Below are 16,480 nucleotides of genomic sequence, written 5' to 3'. Positions count from 1 at the left end.
CCTCCAACCTTTCGGTTAGCAGCTGAGTGTGTTAATCTTTTGCACCACCCAGGGATTCCCCATGGTGCCATATCATGGCTTAATAGCAGATCGTTTCCCTAGCACGAAACACCTTGGGCATTTCTTTTGTGTATGATACCATGAATACCTACCAGGTTTACTTACTTTCTGCTTCTGGAAACTTGAGTGCCATTCAGATAGGAAACTAAATTATTCATCGACCGCCCTGCTTTTGAACTCAGTGACCCAAGGACCACCTTCCTCAATCATGGGAAGCACTTGCGGGTTCCAGGGGCAAGAACCCTGGGCAGGGTACTGCCAAAGTGTCCAGCAGTGCCTTGGCTGCGAGGGCTCCTCTGTGGAGAAGAGGTGACTTGGAAGGACCTTGCCTTCTAACAGCAAGACTAAATAAACCCGACTCCTGTCTTTCAGGCAAAGAGCCCAGTCTGATCTTCACTAATCGAAGAGACATCAGGAAGATTGGCTTAGAGAGGAAAGAATATATCCAACTAGTTGAACAGCTAAGGAACACGGTGGCTCTTGATGCTGACATAGCTGCTCAGAAACTGTTCTGGGCTGATCTGAGCCAAAAGGCCATCTTCAGGTAACTTGCAGTTCCACTCTAGATGTCTTAGCACAAGCCATTGTCGCTTTGCCTGTGAGAAGGTTTGGAGAGGAAGCTCAGCATTCAAGTTTCTCATCTGTACCTCCAATCTAGCCTCTGATTACCTGGGAATATAAATCTAAATACTGGTTCTGTTTTTTAAATCAAATTACTGTCAGTTCCTAATTACCAGTGCCAGTTGCCATCAAGTTGATTCCAACTCATGGTGACCCCATGTGTTTCAGAGTAAAACTGTGCTCCACAGAGTTTTCAGTGGTTGATTTTTTAGGAATAGATCACCGGTCCTTTCTTCTGAGGTGTCTCTGGGTGAACTCGAAATTCTAACCTTTCAGTTAGCAGCTGATCATGTTAACTGTTTTCACCACCTGGGGCCTCCTATTAGTTAACAATTAAAAACTAGCAATTGCCTGTGAAGTAAAAGGCGGCTATAGCTATAACACTGTAACGGAAGACATCTTAATTTCTCATATTTTCCCCCCTTGCTCTACAGTTAATTGAGAACCAACCTCATTGTTATTACAAACAGAAATGGTGGTGGCAGCTCTTTCTTATTGGGAACTAAAGAGAGTCAGCTGATAGCTACTAAAACAAGCCGCTTCCCTAGAAACTTGTGGCTCTAGTGTATAGGATACAAAGGAGCAGTTAGATTACCTATAATATTGCTAATTTAGTATGAGCAAGCAACATGGTAAAGAATTTGAGGGGTGAGCGGCAGTGTTACTAGAGTTTGCTCTGAACAAAGTCGTTGACCAGCGTGTAAGCAGAAAGTCTGTTCTCCAGGCTCCAACGGTGTCAAACTGTTAAATTTCCTGTGACCTATTGTGTTTCAGTGCCTCAATTGATGACAAGGTTGGTAGACATGTTAAAATGATCGACAATGTCTATAATCCTGCAGCCATTGCTGTTGATTGGGTGTACAAGACCATCTACTGGACTGACGCGGCTTCTAAGACTATTTCAGTAGCTACCCTAGACGGAACCAAGAGGAAGTTGCTGTTTAACTCGGACTTGCGAGAGCCTGCCTCCATAGCTGTGGACCCCTTGTCTGGGTTTGTATTCTGTGTTTTTCATCATGTCGCCTTTGGATGCTATCTGCATAGGCCAAGGCCCTTCCTCATACCTGAGTTAGTACTGAAATCCTGCGACTTGGTAGCCCTCTACAACAAAGAATGATCCAGTTCATGATGTCAGCAGTGCTGTGGCGGAGAAGTCCTGCTCTGACCTCATCTCTGTGCCAAGCCCTCCTGTTGCCATCAAGTCGATTCCAACTCACGGTGACCCCGTGGGTGTCAGAGTAGGACTGTGCTCCGTAGGGTTTTCAGGGGCTGGGACCTTTCAGAAGCAGACCATCAGGTCTTTCTTCTGAGGCATCTCTGGGTGGACTCGAACCGCCAACCTGTGGGTTAGCAGCCAAGGGCGTTAACCATTTGTACGGCCAGTGGACTCCATGATTATTGCTAGTTGACGTTAATAAAACAGCATTCCTGACTGGATGAGCACCAGGCGCTGTATCTGCAGCCTTATGCCCACCCCGTCTCAGTGGATATGATTTTAGTTCTGGTCTGAACATTTGGCTGGGCTGGCTGCAGCTGATCAAACCTAAATATTAGCATAAACTGTTGGAACTAAGGTAACTGCTTTGCCTCCAGGCTTATGTCTAGAAGTGCAAGTTGTCTGGAAGTCCCCTGGAAATAACAGAACTTTCTGGAAACATTTCACGGAGGGACTTTCTTAAATTACTGTTAAGTTACATAGAAAGGCAGCTTAGGAAGGTGGCTGTTGTTGTCGCAGGTCTTCGAGTTGATTCCTACTCATAGTGAGCCTATGTAACAGAGTAGAACCACCCCACAGGGTTTCATAGGCTGTAATCTTTACGGGAGGAGATCACCAGGCCTTCCTCCCGCAAAGCCAGTGGGTGGGTTCCAAGCACCAAGCTTTAGGTTAGGAGCCGAACGCTTAACGGTCATGCCACCAGGGCTGTGAGACTGTAGTAAACCCAGGTGGTCCTTATTAAGCCTCCCTAGACCATGACCAGCCAGCTCCTACTATAAAATGTGAAGGACAATCATCTTCCACTCTTCTGAAAAACTTGATCTTTTACAAAGCAAACATACAACCGTGAGACTTTGGGCTGAAATTTAAATGTCAGCTGTATGTAGGTTAACATAGTTAGCAATGAGCTTGTAGATTTTAGCGTTAAGATTTGCTTACTAAGCACAGAATTCAGACCCTTAAGTGTTTCTATTTGTCCCTAGAGAATGAACCCCTAGCATTTTGTTTACTCTTTGAACTGTTGTAAGTACAGCTTTATGTCTCCTCAGCCACTGAGGCTTATTTCTAACTGAATTCTTCCCAGCTTTGTTTATTGGTCAGACTGGGGAGAACCAGCTAAGATAGAAAAAGCAGGAATGAATGGATTTGACCGGCGGCCGCTGGTGACAGTGGACATCCAATGGCCCAACGGCATTACTCTGGGTACGTATGTACTTCCTTCCTTGACTACCAGTTCCACAGGCTTCACAGCGTTTTAACTTACCCTCCGTGGTTAGGTCTGGACCACAGCAGACGACTCTGATTGTTCCTTCTGCAGCAGGAAGTTTTGGATGAGAGTACCTGAGCGATGGAGTCCCTGGGTGGTGCAAACAGTTAACGTGCTCGGCTGCTGACCGAAAGTTTGGAGGGTCAAGTCCACCCAGAGGCACCTCAGAAGAAAGGCCTAGTGATCTACTTCCGAAAAATCCGCCACTGAAAACCCTATGGAGCACAGTTTTCTGACACACATGGGGTCGCCATGAGTGGGAATAAACTTGATGACAGCTGGTTATCTGAGCAGTACAGGCGGCATGGTGGCCTTAACAAATTACATGCTCCGTAATTACTAGCTTTGTTGTCCATTTGGCCCTAATATGTGACGTGGATTCAGTAAATCTTGGGGCCTCTTGTATTAAATATTCCTGGCGCAGGTACACAGCATTTCCTGGGTTGCAATCTTACAACAGTTTTCTTCTGGCCCACTGAGGAAGAAGAACAACGTAACCCTAGCCTCTTAATCAAAAGCCATTAATTAAGTAATTATTAATTAATACCTTCTATAATTTGGTTGGGGGCAGTCGTGGTTCAGTGGTAGAATTCTCGCCTACCATGCGGGAGACCCAGGTTCCATTCCCGGCCAGTGCACCTCATGTGCAGCCCCCACCCACCTGTTAGTGGAGCTTGCATGTTGCTACAATGCTGAACAGGTTTCAGTGGAGCTTCCTGACTAAGACAGACTAGGAAGAAAGGCCTGGTGATCTCCTTCTGAAAATCAGCCCATTAAAACCCTATGGGTCACAACGGTCCGCTCTGCAACCGATCATGGGTGGTGCGGGACTGGGTAGCATTTCATTCCTTTGTGCATGGGATCACCAGGAGTCGAGAGCAACTCAGTGGTTGCCAACCATAACAGCATAATGTGGTCAACATTTCTCATGTCAGTGACTTTGAGGATCTTAGGTACCCTTTTAGCACTGAAAAAAAAAAAAAAAACGGGCAAAGGTACGGACGCAGCGTACTGTTTGAAGAGGTCTGTGGGACCTCGTTTAAGACTCCCTGCTGCAGGAGGAACCCTAAAAGTAGAATATTCTTTAGGTATTGAAGATGTTTGCCAGCATCCTAATACCTCATATCAAACAATGACAATTCTTTTCCTACCTAGACCTTATAAAAAGCCGCCTCTATTGGCTTGATTCCAAGTTGCACATGTTATCCAGTGTGGACTTGAATGGCCAGGATCGTCGGATAGTACTCAAGTCTCTGGAATTCCTCGCTCACCCTCTGGCACTAACAATATTTGAGGTAAGTTGTGTGTGTACATCTAAGTGTATACCCTTGAGTTCCTATAGCACTCTGGGGAGAAAAAACTGGCATATTTTGATGGGCAGAGGCATATGACTTGAGAAACAGCTTTCGCTTAAACCTGGTACAGCTGACATACTAATTCCTCAAAGTACTTCGAGAAACCTGGACTTGCTTCTTGTTGCTGTCTTACATCTGATGTCTCAGGCCGACATTAGATAAACATGGTCCATTATATGGCCAGTACCTAATGACCTTTGATATCGACTTGTGTTTTATCTTTGGTGTACATGCTAATTTGGGGGTTCTGTTTTAGGATCGTGTCTACTGGATAGATGGGGAAAACGAAGCAGTTTATGGTGCCAATAAATTCACCGGATCGGAGCTGGCCACTCTGGTTAACAACCTTAACGATGCCCAAGACATCATTGTCTATCATGAACTTGTACAGCCATCAGGTAACATGGTTTTCAATGGCTACTTAAGAGGCAACAGCATGACGCGGTGCCTGCTGGGTGCCCATAACTCTTTACTAACTCAACTTTCCCTAAAATGAAACTTTTGTTCTTCTGTACCCTACCTGAGACACTTCCAACTTGGAGTCTGGTGTCTTTTATTTCCATTTTCCCAGTGAAATGGCTTCAGAACTTCATCTTTTATGTTCCCTCCCGATCCTCAGTGTTGAGCTTTTGTTTCCTTCTATTCTATATCCCTTTTCCTTCGTTTCCACTTGCTGAGACAATTGCACTAGTCTCCAAAGTAGCTTTTGTGCCACAAACTTTCCCTCCATTCTGCACCTTATGTAGGATCACATAGATCTACCAGCACACCTGGTCACATCAGCTTCCTGTTCAAGTTCCTTGGCTGGTTCTAGCTAAATAAAGCCCTCAAATTTCCCTGCACCTGGGCTCCCTTCCATTTTGCAGGAGAGAGGCAGGATAAATCAGGAGAGCATGCTTGCTCTCCTCCTCTGAACCTCCACTCGAAGTCATGGACCAATAGTGAGTGCTAGCCCTGGTCCCTCACCTCCTTCCCACCTGCCCCCTCGCCTCCTGTCTAGCAAATGACACCTGTTTCCACTACCAGAGGAGAAGTTCCATTATATGGAGGACAGTAACCTGCTCCGTAGTTTGCAGGTGTTGGGGTTGCCAAGAAAGACATGACTCACATGCAGGCATTGATTGGAACAATGCCTAACTCACATAGAGAAGAGACAGAGCAAGGTCAGCTTCCATAGCAAGCACCGGTCCCCCATGGCCAGCGGGTCTCACTCTGCAGCCAACGGAGAGAGATGGTCTGCACACACCCCTCTTGTACTACAGGAGCAGGACCCCGTTCCCCCCTCCTCTGGGGATGGATATAGCTGTGGGGCTGGCCAGGTGCCCTATAACACAGACGCTTAGCTAAGTAGTTCCTGGGAATGTTGACATGTGCTCGGGGCAAGAGGGGAGAGATGTGCTGATAGGATGCCTTCTGCTGTGGGATGTGTTTTGGGTCAGGACGCTCTAGAAAGGGAGTCATCCCACGCTCATCCTGTCCAAGACGCCAGGCCAGCACATCTGGTCCAAAGTACAAGGTTCATTCGTGGGTCACAGGGAAAGGCGGCAGGCTGTGCTCAGACTGCCCCCTTCCACACCAGACTTAACGCGTATTCTACATCCACGAAGTCTCCTTGGACCTGGCGTTCTCTTATAGCATGCTGCTTGTGCCCTTATGCTTATTCTTCATTGGCCTTGGGTTAACTGGAATGCTGGACAGAGTAGGCAAGTTTAAGCTCTTTGAAAACAAGGACTCCTCTCTTCCGTGTCTAGAACAGGGCTTTGTACATAGTAGACACTGGAATGCCTGTTTGAAAGGACTTTTTTTGCTGACTAGGTAAAAACTGGTGTGAAGAAGACATGGAGAATGGAGGATGCGAGTATCTATGCCTGCCAGCACCCCAGATTAACGACCACTCTCCAAAGTACACCTGTTCCTGTCCCAATGGGTATAATCTAGAGGAGAATGGCCACAAATGCCAAAGTAAGGCTTTTTGCTTTTCTGCCATAAGCAGGACACACAGCAGGCGATACCGGAAGACACTAGCTATATAATCTGACTTGTTTTAACCAACTCGTGGAATAGATTTGAGAATGTATCTGCTGTAACTGCACAGCAGGTGTGCATGCCATTACTTAAGACCTGCCTTTTAACTCATCTCAACACGAGATGCACCTATAAGTGACTAAAGTGTCAACCAGCATCCTACTAATCTGTACCGATTAAGCCCGTAACTGCACTGAGCTAGACAACTTGCAGATAATTAAACAAAGTCTTTGTATTTACCTCCAAGATGGGAGGGCTGAAATTATGCTTAAAGGAAGGCTGTGGTTACAGGAACCCCCAAAGCCTCAGTGGGTGACACTATCTTAAACTCTCACTTAAACCAAACCTGCATTTTTGTCTTCTGTCCTTAGCTTTGTATTAAGTGGCAAATTAAACTCACGTGTTGTGATTGAGGAACTCATATGGCAGGGTTTGGATTCGCTTAATTATGGGTTGCTGCAGGGACAAGCTCAGTTCACTAAGAAAGTAGTTGCAAGACAGTTCGGCAGCGGTGAGACTGGTAGGCCTGGTAATCTGTTTTCAGGGCTTTTCTTGAAACTTCTAGGAGCCTGGGGCATTATCAAGGAGTACTGGTTGCATAGTGGTTAAGTGCTCAGCTGCTAACTGAGAGGTCCATGGATTGAACCCACCAGCCACTCTGTGGGAGAAAAATGTGGCAGTCTGCTTCCATAAAGATGATAGCCTTGGAAACCCTATGGGGCAGTTCTACTCTGTCCTGTAGTGTCATTATGAGTTGGAATTGACTTGATGGCAATGGGTCAGTGGGTTGGGAGATTGTCTAGAGGGCTCATTAAGTGTGTCTGTGCATATTTTTGGATTGTCAAATTCTACATGCTGGCCTTTTTGCCCAAAGGCTCATGAATCTTGAGTTCTTTGTACGCATGAAGACTGCCCTGTCATTTTTGACACATCAGTGTCACAGCATAGTTCAGTAATGACGTGTCTATTTCCAATGGTGTGAAGTTAACCCCCTATTGTGTGGCTCATCTGGACTAAACAGCTAGCCACCCTGGAACCCTGGCATTAACCAGGTTCTCGGTTTTTATAATTCAGGTACTGCAACTACTGTGACGTACAGTGAGATAAAAGATGCCCACAGAACAGAAGGTTCACCAACTAGTGGACTAGTTCCTGGAGGTACTGAGCTTTGTACTGCAGACGGGTCATCTCAACTAACAGCCATGCTCTTTGTAGCTATCACTTAAGTAGTTAATATGGCCTTTATCTACTGGTTCTGCCACTGATTGGTAATCCAGGTTTAAACTCCAAAGGCTTAGAACCTGCAAATCCTAGCCTGACCTGACTCGTTAAGGTTTCTGTTAGAGAGATACTATTAGTGAGCATGGCTGTTATGCCATGTGATTCTCAAGTACTCTAGGCCAGAGATGTTTCCTGGTATGTATTGGAGTGGGTACCCAGCGTCAATAACGGGCACAGATGCGTGAGGCCCTTACTCTGTTGGGTAGCTGTCTACGTCTGAATTTGGAGCCTTCTACACTGACTTCTTTTATTCCCCTGCAGGGATCAATGTGACCACAGCAGTGTCGGAGGTCAGTGTCCCCCCAAGGGGAACTTCCGCTGCCTGGGCCACCCTTCCTCTCTGTAAGTAGAACTCCCTACCTGTCTGGCTCCAGAGAACTTCTTAAATACCAAACGAACATTCCCGCTTCATCGAGGGATACCCCTCCTGAATGTTCCCATGATCCCTGGTGCTGTCATAGCACTTAGGACGCCGGATTACGTTCGCTTCTTCCCCCATATGGAACGCTGAGTTAGGATTCTGCCTTAGTTCCCTGGTGCTGCTGTTTTAGAATTACCACAAATAGGGTGGTTTGTAAGAATAGAAATTAATTTTCTCATAGTTCTGGGGGTGAAAAGTCCAAATCAGGGTCTCAGCTGTGTTGATTCCTTCCTTGTAGGTAGTCCTGGGTGTTCTTTGCTTCCTTGGTGGTCCTTAGCTTGATCATCACATAGCATCTGTCCTCCCCGTGTGTGTGCCTCTCTGTCTGTTCTGCTCTTTTTGTAACTCAGAACTGATTAGGCTTAGGACTCACCCTATGCTGGTATGATCTCATTAACACAAGAAAAGAAAAACAATATTTCCAAACAAGACCAGACCCACAGGTACAAGGGCCAGGAATTCAACACTTAATTTTGAGGGGACACAATTCAATCCATAACGTTGTCCATACCGTTCTCTTCAGTGGTACTTAGCACAGTGACGGGCAGTTACAAATGTTCAATTCGGATGTGAAAGGTTGTTAGCCTGGCTTACCCCAGTTTATAAGAAGTCCCTTTCAGTAAAGACTACTGTCCTATCCACCTTTGAAATATGTTTAATGCTTTGTACGGAGTAGATACACAAGCGCTTAAATGCTTTCTTGGACAGCTTTAGAACTTGTAGAGGGTAAATTAAAAATAGTTAAGAATTTTCAAACCCAGGGAAAAGAACCTGTGAGGCTGTTATTAGATATATAAACTATAAGGTGGTTCACTATAATGGCCTTCTTGACCTAAATGTACTTGGGTTCCAAGCTTAGCCAACACACCAGGACAACCTGAAGAGCTCTCTAGAAACATCTGCCGTTCTAATTCAGTAGGCCATTGGTGGAGCCCAGGACTCCATGCTTGGCCGAACGGGTGTGGCCAGCTCAGCGTGAGTCTATAACGTAACACTTAGCCGCTGGTCTGAACCTATGAAGCTGTTGGCCCATCTCTATTCTGACTCCTAGTTGTCCCAGCTCCATAAAACATGAACCTTGTTGTTGCTGTTAGGTGCCATCGAGTTGGCTTTCCGGTCCTGTGCCCTCCCCATGATCAGTTGCAAATCGGACCGTTGTGATCTGCGGGGTTTTTATTGGCTGATTTTTGGAAGTAGATCCCCAGACCTTTCTTCCTAGTCCATCTTAATCTGGAAGCTCTGCTGAAACCTTGTTAGCATCATAACAACACGCAAACCTCTGCTGACAGGTGGGCGGTGGCTGCACAGGAGGTGCGTTGGCCAGGAATCGAACCTGGGTCTCCGGCCTGAAATGCGTGAGAATTCTGCCACTGGACCGCCACTGCTCCCGTGAAGCTTTTACTTCTGTCACTTGTCTTGGACTCTTGAACACCTCCGTTCTGTGTGTTCTGAAACTAGACCTAGCTTCACCCCTGTCTTTTTACAGTGCTCTTAGCGATGGCGGCGGTAGGCGGCTACCTGATGTGGAGGAATTGGCAACACAAGAACACGAAGAGTATGAACTTTGACAATCCTGTGTACTTGAAGACCACCGAAGAGGATCTCTCAATAGACATTGGTAGACACAGTGCCTCTGTCGGACACACGTACCCAGCAGTAAGTCACCTTCATGCCTTTCTACACCATGGCTTGTGACTGTTGGTAAGGAGTGGCTGCCTGCACTAGGAGAAGCTATTGGGACCGTTAAGCCACCCAGTGCCTCACCTAATATCTGGAAATTAGACAGTCTAACCTGTTAGAACATAAGCAAGTCAGCTGATAAGTGCCTGACCAACACAGAATGGCACGTAGGTCAAATTAAGGTCATCTCTCTACTCTGGGATATTTCAGTTATAGAAACTACATGTAAACCCTAGCATGAACCAAGTAGCTCCTTCTTGAACTGTTAAATGTGAGTTAGCACAGCATACCATAGAGGAGTTGGCTTCAAGTCAGCCTAGTGGACAAGAGTCACTTAGCCAAAATTACCGAATGTGTTACTCAGCCAAGTGTCACATCCCACCTATTATAGCAAGCTTTTCGTTCCGCTGTAGAGTAGGTCACTTATCCTTCAGATGAAACCCAAATGGAGCCTCTGGCTTTCACATAAGGAACAGGCTGGAACAAAACAACTGCCAAACACTCCCCTCTCAAGGTCTCTGGTGAAACATTGGACTGTGGCCAATTCATGGTCCACATTTGTCTTTTCACATTTTTCTCCAGGAATTAAGATCATTCACTAGAACAGGCAGAATCAATCATGCTGTTTTCTCACCCCACCAAGTGAATACAGTTAAGTTCAAGTGCAGTGCATGAGTGATACAACTCAATATTGCGTGGTATCCGGTCTTCCGTCCCTTTCAAGCTCATTTGGTCCTTGAACGACCAACTCAAAAGCAAGGTCCACTTTAGGGACTGGAGTTGTTGCCAGGGAATGGTCGCCAATGTCATTCCATACTCTTTCTTCTCCACAGATTTCAGTTGTAAGCACAGATGATGACCTAGCTTGACTTCTGGGACAAGTCTTGACCTCTGAGGTCTAAATCTATAATCCCACACTTCGGAATGGTAACCGAGCCAGCAGCTGAAGTCTCTTTCTTCCTCCAGTCTGGGAGAGCATCAAGATATCTTGGCGTGGATCAAGCTTATGTCTTTGACCATTTTTATACTACTTTTGTAAATATTCTTGTCCACATTCTACTTCAGCTTTGGATGTGGTTACCAAGTATCTGTAACCCTTGAATTTGTAGACAGTATTGCCACCTCTGGCCAAATATGCACTTTCCTTAGAAAGCCATATTCCAGCAATGAAACTTGTGCTATAGTGTATACCACCTGTACATACGTTGTATAGGCCACCTGTAAATATCCCAGAGAACAATCACTATTCTTAAGCACTTTGAAAATGTTTCTATGTAAATTATTGTAAACTTTTTCAATGTTTGGGACAATGGCAATAGGAGAAAACGGGTTACTAAGATGAAATTGCCAAAAAAAAAAAAAAAAATTGTAAACTGATTTTGTATGTATGAATGAAATCTTTGACCTCCGGGGAGGTTGACAAAGACTGAGTGTTCAAACTACTGTACATTGTTTTTTCAAGTGCTCAAAAATTAAACCAAGCAACTTAACCACAATTTGCGCCTGCTCCTCTCGCGTCAATAGCCTGAATAGTATCAAGTGTTCTTGTGAAATGCGGGAGCCATGGATCTCGGTGTTGTACAGCAAAGCGTGTAATTGGACTAGTGTCTCTTACAGCCAAGTACTAACTTCACAACAAAGTTCCTTTTAACACCTGCTCCCTAAATATTTCTTATTCTGTTTAAGTAGCTTACTTTGTTCCTCGAACTCCTCTGGTACTTGGAGGTGATTTCCTTTTCTTATTAATTTGTTTCCTGATCTAGAAACATGTGCTAAGATTTCTATTCAAGTCTGCTTCTTGACCCTTAAGTCCTTTCTGTTTTCCGGGTTCCTTCATTAATATAGAGGTGAGGGACAAATACCTTCTAAGGCATGGGGACGGACCTTCCTGTAAGTCTAGACAGTCTTACCACAAAAATGGTAAGTGGTACCCTTCTTGGACAATCTGATCTAAGGCTGTGGTTCTCAATGTGGCCCCAGAACCAGCAGCATCTGAATCACCTGGGAACTTGTTAGAAGTGAGAATTCTCAGGCCCCACCCCAGACCTGAATCAGAAGCTCTGGGGGTGGAGCCCAGCAATCTTGTTTTCACAATCTTCCAGGCGATTCTGATGTAAAGTTTGAAAACTTCTGTTCTAATGTGGCTTCAAGGAGCCCTAGTGGCACAGTGGTTGAAGGGATCGACTGCTAACCAAAAGATCCATGGTTCGAAACCACCAGTGGCCCCATGGAGAAAGATGTGGCAGTCTGCCTCTATAGAAATTTACAGCCTAGGAAACCCTATGAGGTCACTACGAGTTGGAATCAACTTGATGGGAGTGGGTTTGGGTTGGAATGTGGCTTCATGGAGAATATCACTGTAATAGCTCTAAGCCAGATGTTATTTTCAGCCTGACTGGCTGCGAATATATTCCATCTACGGACAACTTCTGAAGTTTTTCATAAGAAAAGCAGATAAAGCAGCACTGGGCTTTGGTGAGCTCTTCATCAGGGTGACCATAACTTGCTTTCTCTAAAGCTTAGAGATGCCAGGAAGCAAAGAAGATACAAGGCTTGACACACAGGGAAGATACTCCAAGTGCAGAAAAACAAAACGAAGCAAAACCTGTTGCTGCCAAGTCAATTCCAACTCGTGGAGACCCCATGAGTAGAACTGCTCCACGCGGTTTGCTTGGCTGTGATCCTTATGGAAGCAGGTTGCCAGGTCTTTCTTCTGCAGCTCTTTTGGATGGGTTTGACCCTCCAGCCTTTAGGTTGTCATCCAGCACAAACCATTTGCACCACCCGGGAATCCTAAGTTCAAAGCAAGATAGAGAGCCCACTTGGAAAATGTCGTGATTCCTCTGGGGGTGAAGTGAGCAAAGTAGCCACAGAAGGACAAAAAGCGGGTGCTCTGAGTAGCTAAAATTGTTTGGTGGATAAGTCTTATTCTACTTGCTTATAGAATATAAAACAGTTGACATCTTGCTTGGGGCTCAAGCCAGGAGATGAATAATTCTAGATGAAACGAAAGTTGCTTCTCTACCATCTTGCTTGATGGACTCCTCCTTGTGATTTAGCCAAATGGAAATAAAGCAGAAGGATGGGCTTGGGACTTGTTTTGTGGGAGAGGGGAGGGCTAAACGTGTAGAAGGAAAAGGCTGTGGTCATTAAGGCCGGGTTGTCTGCTCACCACCTGTCCCTTACTCTATAAATGGATGAACAGCTGGGTGGCTGACATGCCTATTTTTAAGTAATTAGCTTTAATCCTGTCTGAACTCTGAAGGACATTTGTTTGGGGCTTTGACACTGCCATCCTACAGAGACCACTGATTTACTTTTTAATTGGAGTAATACAAAGTTTATTGCTAAGGAGTTTACAGATAGTGGTCTTTTCCCCCATTACAGGGATTATATGGCATGAACCAACTCTAAGGCCAAAAGTCGTCATTTTTTCAGAATAAAATAAAGCTGTATTCGCTGGCATCTTCTCCTGGAAGCCAGTTCCTAGTGTGTTCCAGTCAAGCTCTGGATCCCAACTCCCAGCCCTGGACCCCCAACTCCCAGCCCTGGACCCCAACTCCCAGCCCTGGACCCCAACTCCCAGCCCTGGACCCCAACTCCCAGCCCTGGACCCCAACTCCCAGCCCTGGATGGGTCTAAAGCATCTCATTCTTTTACATCATGCTCCACAGTGAGAAGCCACACCAAGGACTCACATTCTAACTTTGAGGCACAAACTCACTTGAAGAAATATCTAGTTAGATATTTCTACTGAGATAAGAATCGTCATTGGCTAGGTCACTAGTCACTTCAGCGTGTAATAATAGTTCATAAGGGACTAGGGCTGTGGGTTTTAGCAGCCAAACCAGACTTAAAGAATCCTTTGTGAAACGTATTGTCTCCAGAGCTTAATATAAGAGATGAGAACAATTCCGAGGCAAAATGTGAACCTTATGAAACACTAAAAGAGGGTGTTTGGAGTTAAATGAGCCTGACATACAAAGTGACTGAAAGGGGGTCCTCCAGAGACTTTAGGAATTGCTACAAAGAATTGCTGATGGAAAGATGAGTTTGTGGCTTCTGGCAAAGAAATCCAGCTACATCCTCGCATCCAAGTTTTCTAAGCGGCCTTTGTGTACTGTCTGGTTTGGTAAGAAATCATGCCAGTTGTACAACAACAAGAAAAAAACACAGTTGCCATTGAGGCACCTCTGACTCATGGCAACCCCATGTGTGTCAGAGGAGAACTGTGCTCCATGAGGTTTTCAGTGGCTGATTTCTTGGACATGGGTTGCCAGGCCTTTCTTCCAAGGCACCTCTGGGTGGACTTAAACCTCCAACCTTTTGGTTATCAGCTGAATGCATTAACCATTGTTACCACCTAGGGGCTCCAGTTATTCAACTAGCCCCTTAAAGCTTCCTTATACCTAGTTTAAAGCCTCAATATCATTTTTAATCCTAGCGTATTCCATTCTTGATAAACATAAGGCAAAAAAAAAAAAAAGAGACGTCAACCTTGATACTTGCCACTTCTATCTTTGGAAGCCAGATAACCTGTCTCAAAAATGAGAAAACTATGGATCATTTACAGGAATAACTCTAATGTTAAGAATACTGTGGAAACAGGAGGCCTACCTAAGGTCCCTGGGCAGCACAGACAGTTAAGTGCTCAACTACTAGCCAAAAGGTGGGCAGTTCAAACCCACCCAGAGATACTTTGGAAGACAGGCCTGATGATTGCTTCCAAAAGGGCACAGCCCTGAAAACCCCGTGGAACAGTTCTAGTCTGCACACAGGGGATCACCATGAGTTGGAGTCAACTCAAGGGCAACTAACAACCACCACCACCTAGGTTCTACCTTATCTATCTTCACTCCTCAACCAGAAGATTCCAGTGGGACTCACTCTTCTACCAGGTAGTAGAACTGAAATAATTTCCTAGATTTCTTATTTAGTGAAATCTCACCTATTAAAGCCGTTCATTATTTTGAGCCCTAACAAAAGCTAGGCATCTTACTTAGTGATGGGGAAAACTGTAAAAGCATATTCACTTTTGCTATGATAACTTAGGACCAAAAATGAAGAATACCAGCCTGGTAGTGATGCAATGGTTAACGCTGAGCTGCTAACTGAAAGGTTGGCAGTTCAAACCCACCAGCCACTCCACAGGATAAGATGTGGCAGTCCACTTCCTCAAAGATTTACAGCCTTGGAAACCCTGCAGGGCAGTTCTGCTCTGTCCTACAGGGTCGCTATGAGTTGGTATCAACTTGACGGCAACAGGTTTGGTTTTAATCTTGATCCTTAGATTTGAAACTGTGGTTTCGTAAGTGTTCAGTCTGACTTTGGGGGCAAAGGTTGAGAATGCATGTCTGTGTCCCAGTCATATTGTGGACCTAAACCATGAAAATTCAGGAATACATAAAATAGGGAGGAAAAAATGATGCAAATTATCTTCTTTCCACATACTGGGGGTATGAATTTTTTAAACTTCTCTTAAATTTTCCAGCTCAAAATAGCTTTGTACAAAGGGTAACCAGCCTCCTCTGTATGCACTTCGTTCATGTATACTTTCGTGTTTGAAAAGCAGAATTTATCGGTGAGCTCCTGTATGTGAAATCTGGGGATCCAAAGATAAGTTACTAAGAACCCGATTAGTAGCATCCTACCTCTCTGTCTGGCATCTCCTGAGTCTGCTTAGTATTTCTGAGCCTGGCTCATTTGAGGAAAAGTAGTGAGGTAGGACCACTGACTGACAGCCCCCCAGTATATCTCCTTCTGTCCATGGGCACAAAGACAGGAGTAAGGCCAGCTAAGGGTGAGGAGTTTGGGATCTGCAGGTTACCCTGTGACATATTAAAAAAAAAAAATTGTTTTGAGGGAGTGGAGGCAACACAGCACTATAGACAGGAGCACCATATGGTCCCCCTACAGCAAAGACCCAAAAAGCTAAATAAAAGAGTTAACAAATGTCAATCCTGCAACCCAAAGTATCAAATGAAGGCATAATAATAATAATAATAAAACTAAAAGATTTACGACAGAGAACCAGAGAAGTCAATCTGTAAATGACAACGTGAGAACAATAAAAGAGGGAATAAACCGTGTAGGTATAGAACTTTCAAATGGAGAGGAAGTCAAGGAGATATCAAATAATAAAAGACTGGTTCAAACTTAGGAAGATAGGGGTAAATTTCAAAGTAACCACAAAGAAAGTTAACAAACCTACTCATCAAAATAAAGAAAAAATAAGGCCTCAGTAAACACAAAATCTACAAAAACAAAAGAAACAAAAATACAAACGAAAGGAATTCAGCACAGAAAAGTAAGAGGAACAAAGATGACATCAGCAACACACACACACAAAAACCACTAAAAAAATGACACCAATTAACTCACATCTATCAATAGTCACACTGAACATAAATGGCATTGGCATACCCATAAAGAGACAGAAAGTGATAGAATAGATTAAAAAACAGGATCCATCAATATGCTGTCTACAAGAGAAGCCTTAGAAACAAAGACATAAATATACTAAAAATCAAAGGATGGAAAAAAATATATCAAGC

At 44.7% G+C, this 16,480-nt stretch overlaps 1 protein-coding gene across 5 annotated transcripts in view; it reads left to right on the top strand.

Moving 5' to 3' along the window:
- Positions 1 to 11,440, top strand: part of VLDLR (very low density lipoprotein receptor) — a 47,151-nt gene extending 35,711 nt beyond the window's left edge. For 3 of the 5 annotated variants that reach the window (XM_049897287.1, XM_049897291.1, XM_049897289.1), the window contains 10 exons: positions 433 to 604; positions 1,456 to 1,674; positions 2,982 to 3,100; positions 4,320 to 4,459; positions 4,776 to 4,917; positions 6,335 to 6,481; positions 7,619 to 7,702; positions 8,087 to 8,167; positions 9,733 to 9,902; positions 10,760 to 11,440. In XM_049897287.1, coding sequence (XP_049753244.1) covers positions 433 to 604; positions 1,456 to 1,674; positions 2,982 to 3,100; positions 4,320 to 4,459; positions 4,776 to 4,917; positions 6,335 to 6,481; positions 7,619 to 7,702; positions 8,087 to 8,167; positions 9,733 to 9,902; positions 10,760 to 10,795 — 1,310 coding nt within the window. In that variant the 3' untranslated portion in view covers positions 10,796 to 11,440. The remainder of the gene's footprint in view (positions 1 to 432; positions 605 to 1,455; positions 1,675 to 2,981; positions 3,101 to 4,319; positions 4,460 to 4,775; positions 4,918 to 6,334; positions 6,482 to 7,618; positions 7,703 to 8,086; positions 8,168 to 9,732; positions 9,903 to 10,759) is intronic. The other 2 variants (XM_049897290.1, XM_049897288.1) reach the window with 1 other exon arrangement.
- The last annotated feature ends 5,040 nt before the right edge of the window (positions 11,441 to 16,480 follow it).

The sequence above is a fragment of the Elephas maximus genome, chromosome 9 (assembly GCF_024166365.1).
Source record: "Elephas maximus indicus isolate mEleMax1 chromosome 9, mEleMax1 primary haplotype, whole genome shotgun sequence".
Classification (NCBI taxonomy): Eukaryota; Metazoa; Chordata; class Mammalia; order Proboscidea; family Elephantidae; genus Elephas; species Elephas maximus.
Note: the sequence above shows the minus strand (reverse complement) of the source record. Positions and strands in the feature narration are given on the sequence as shown.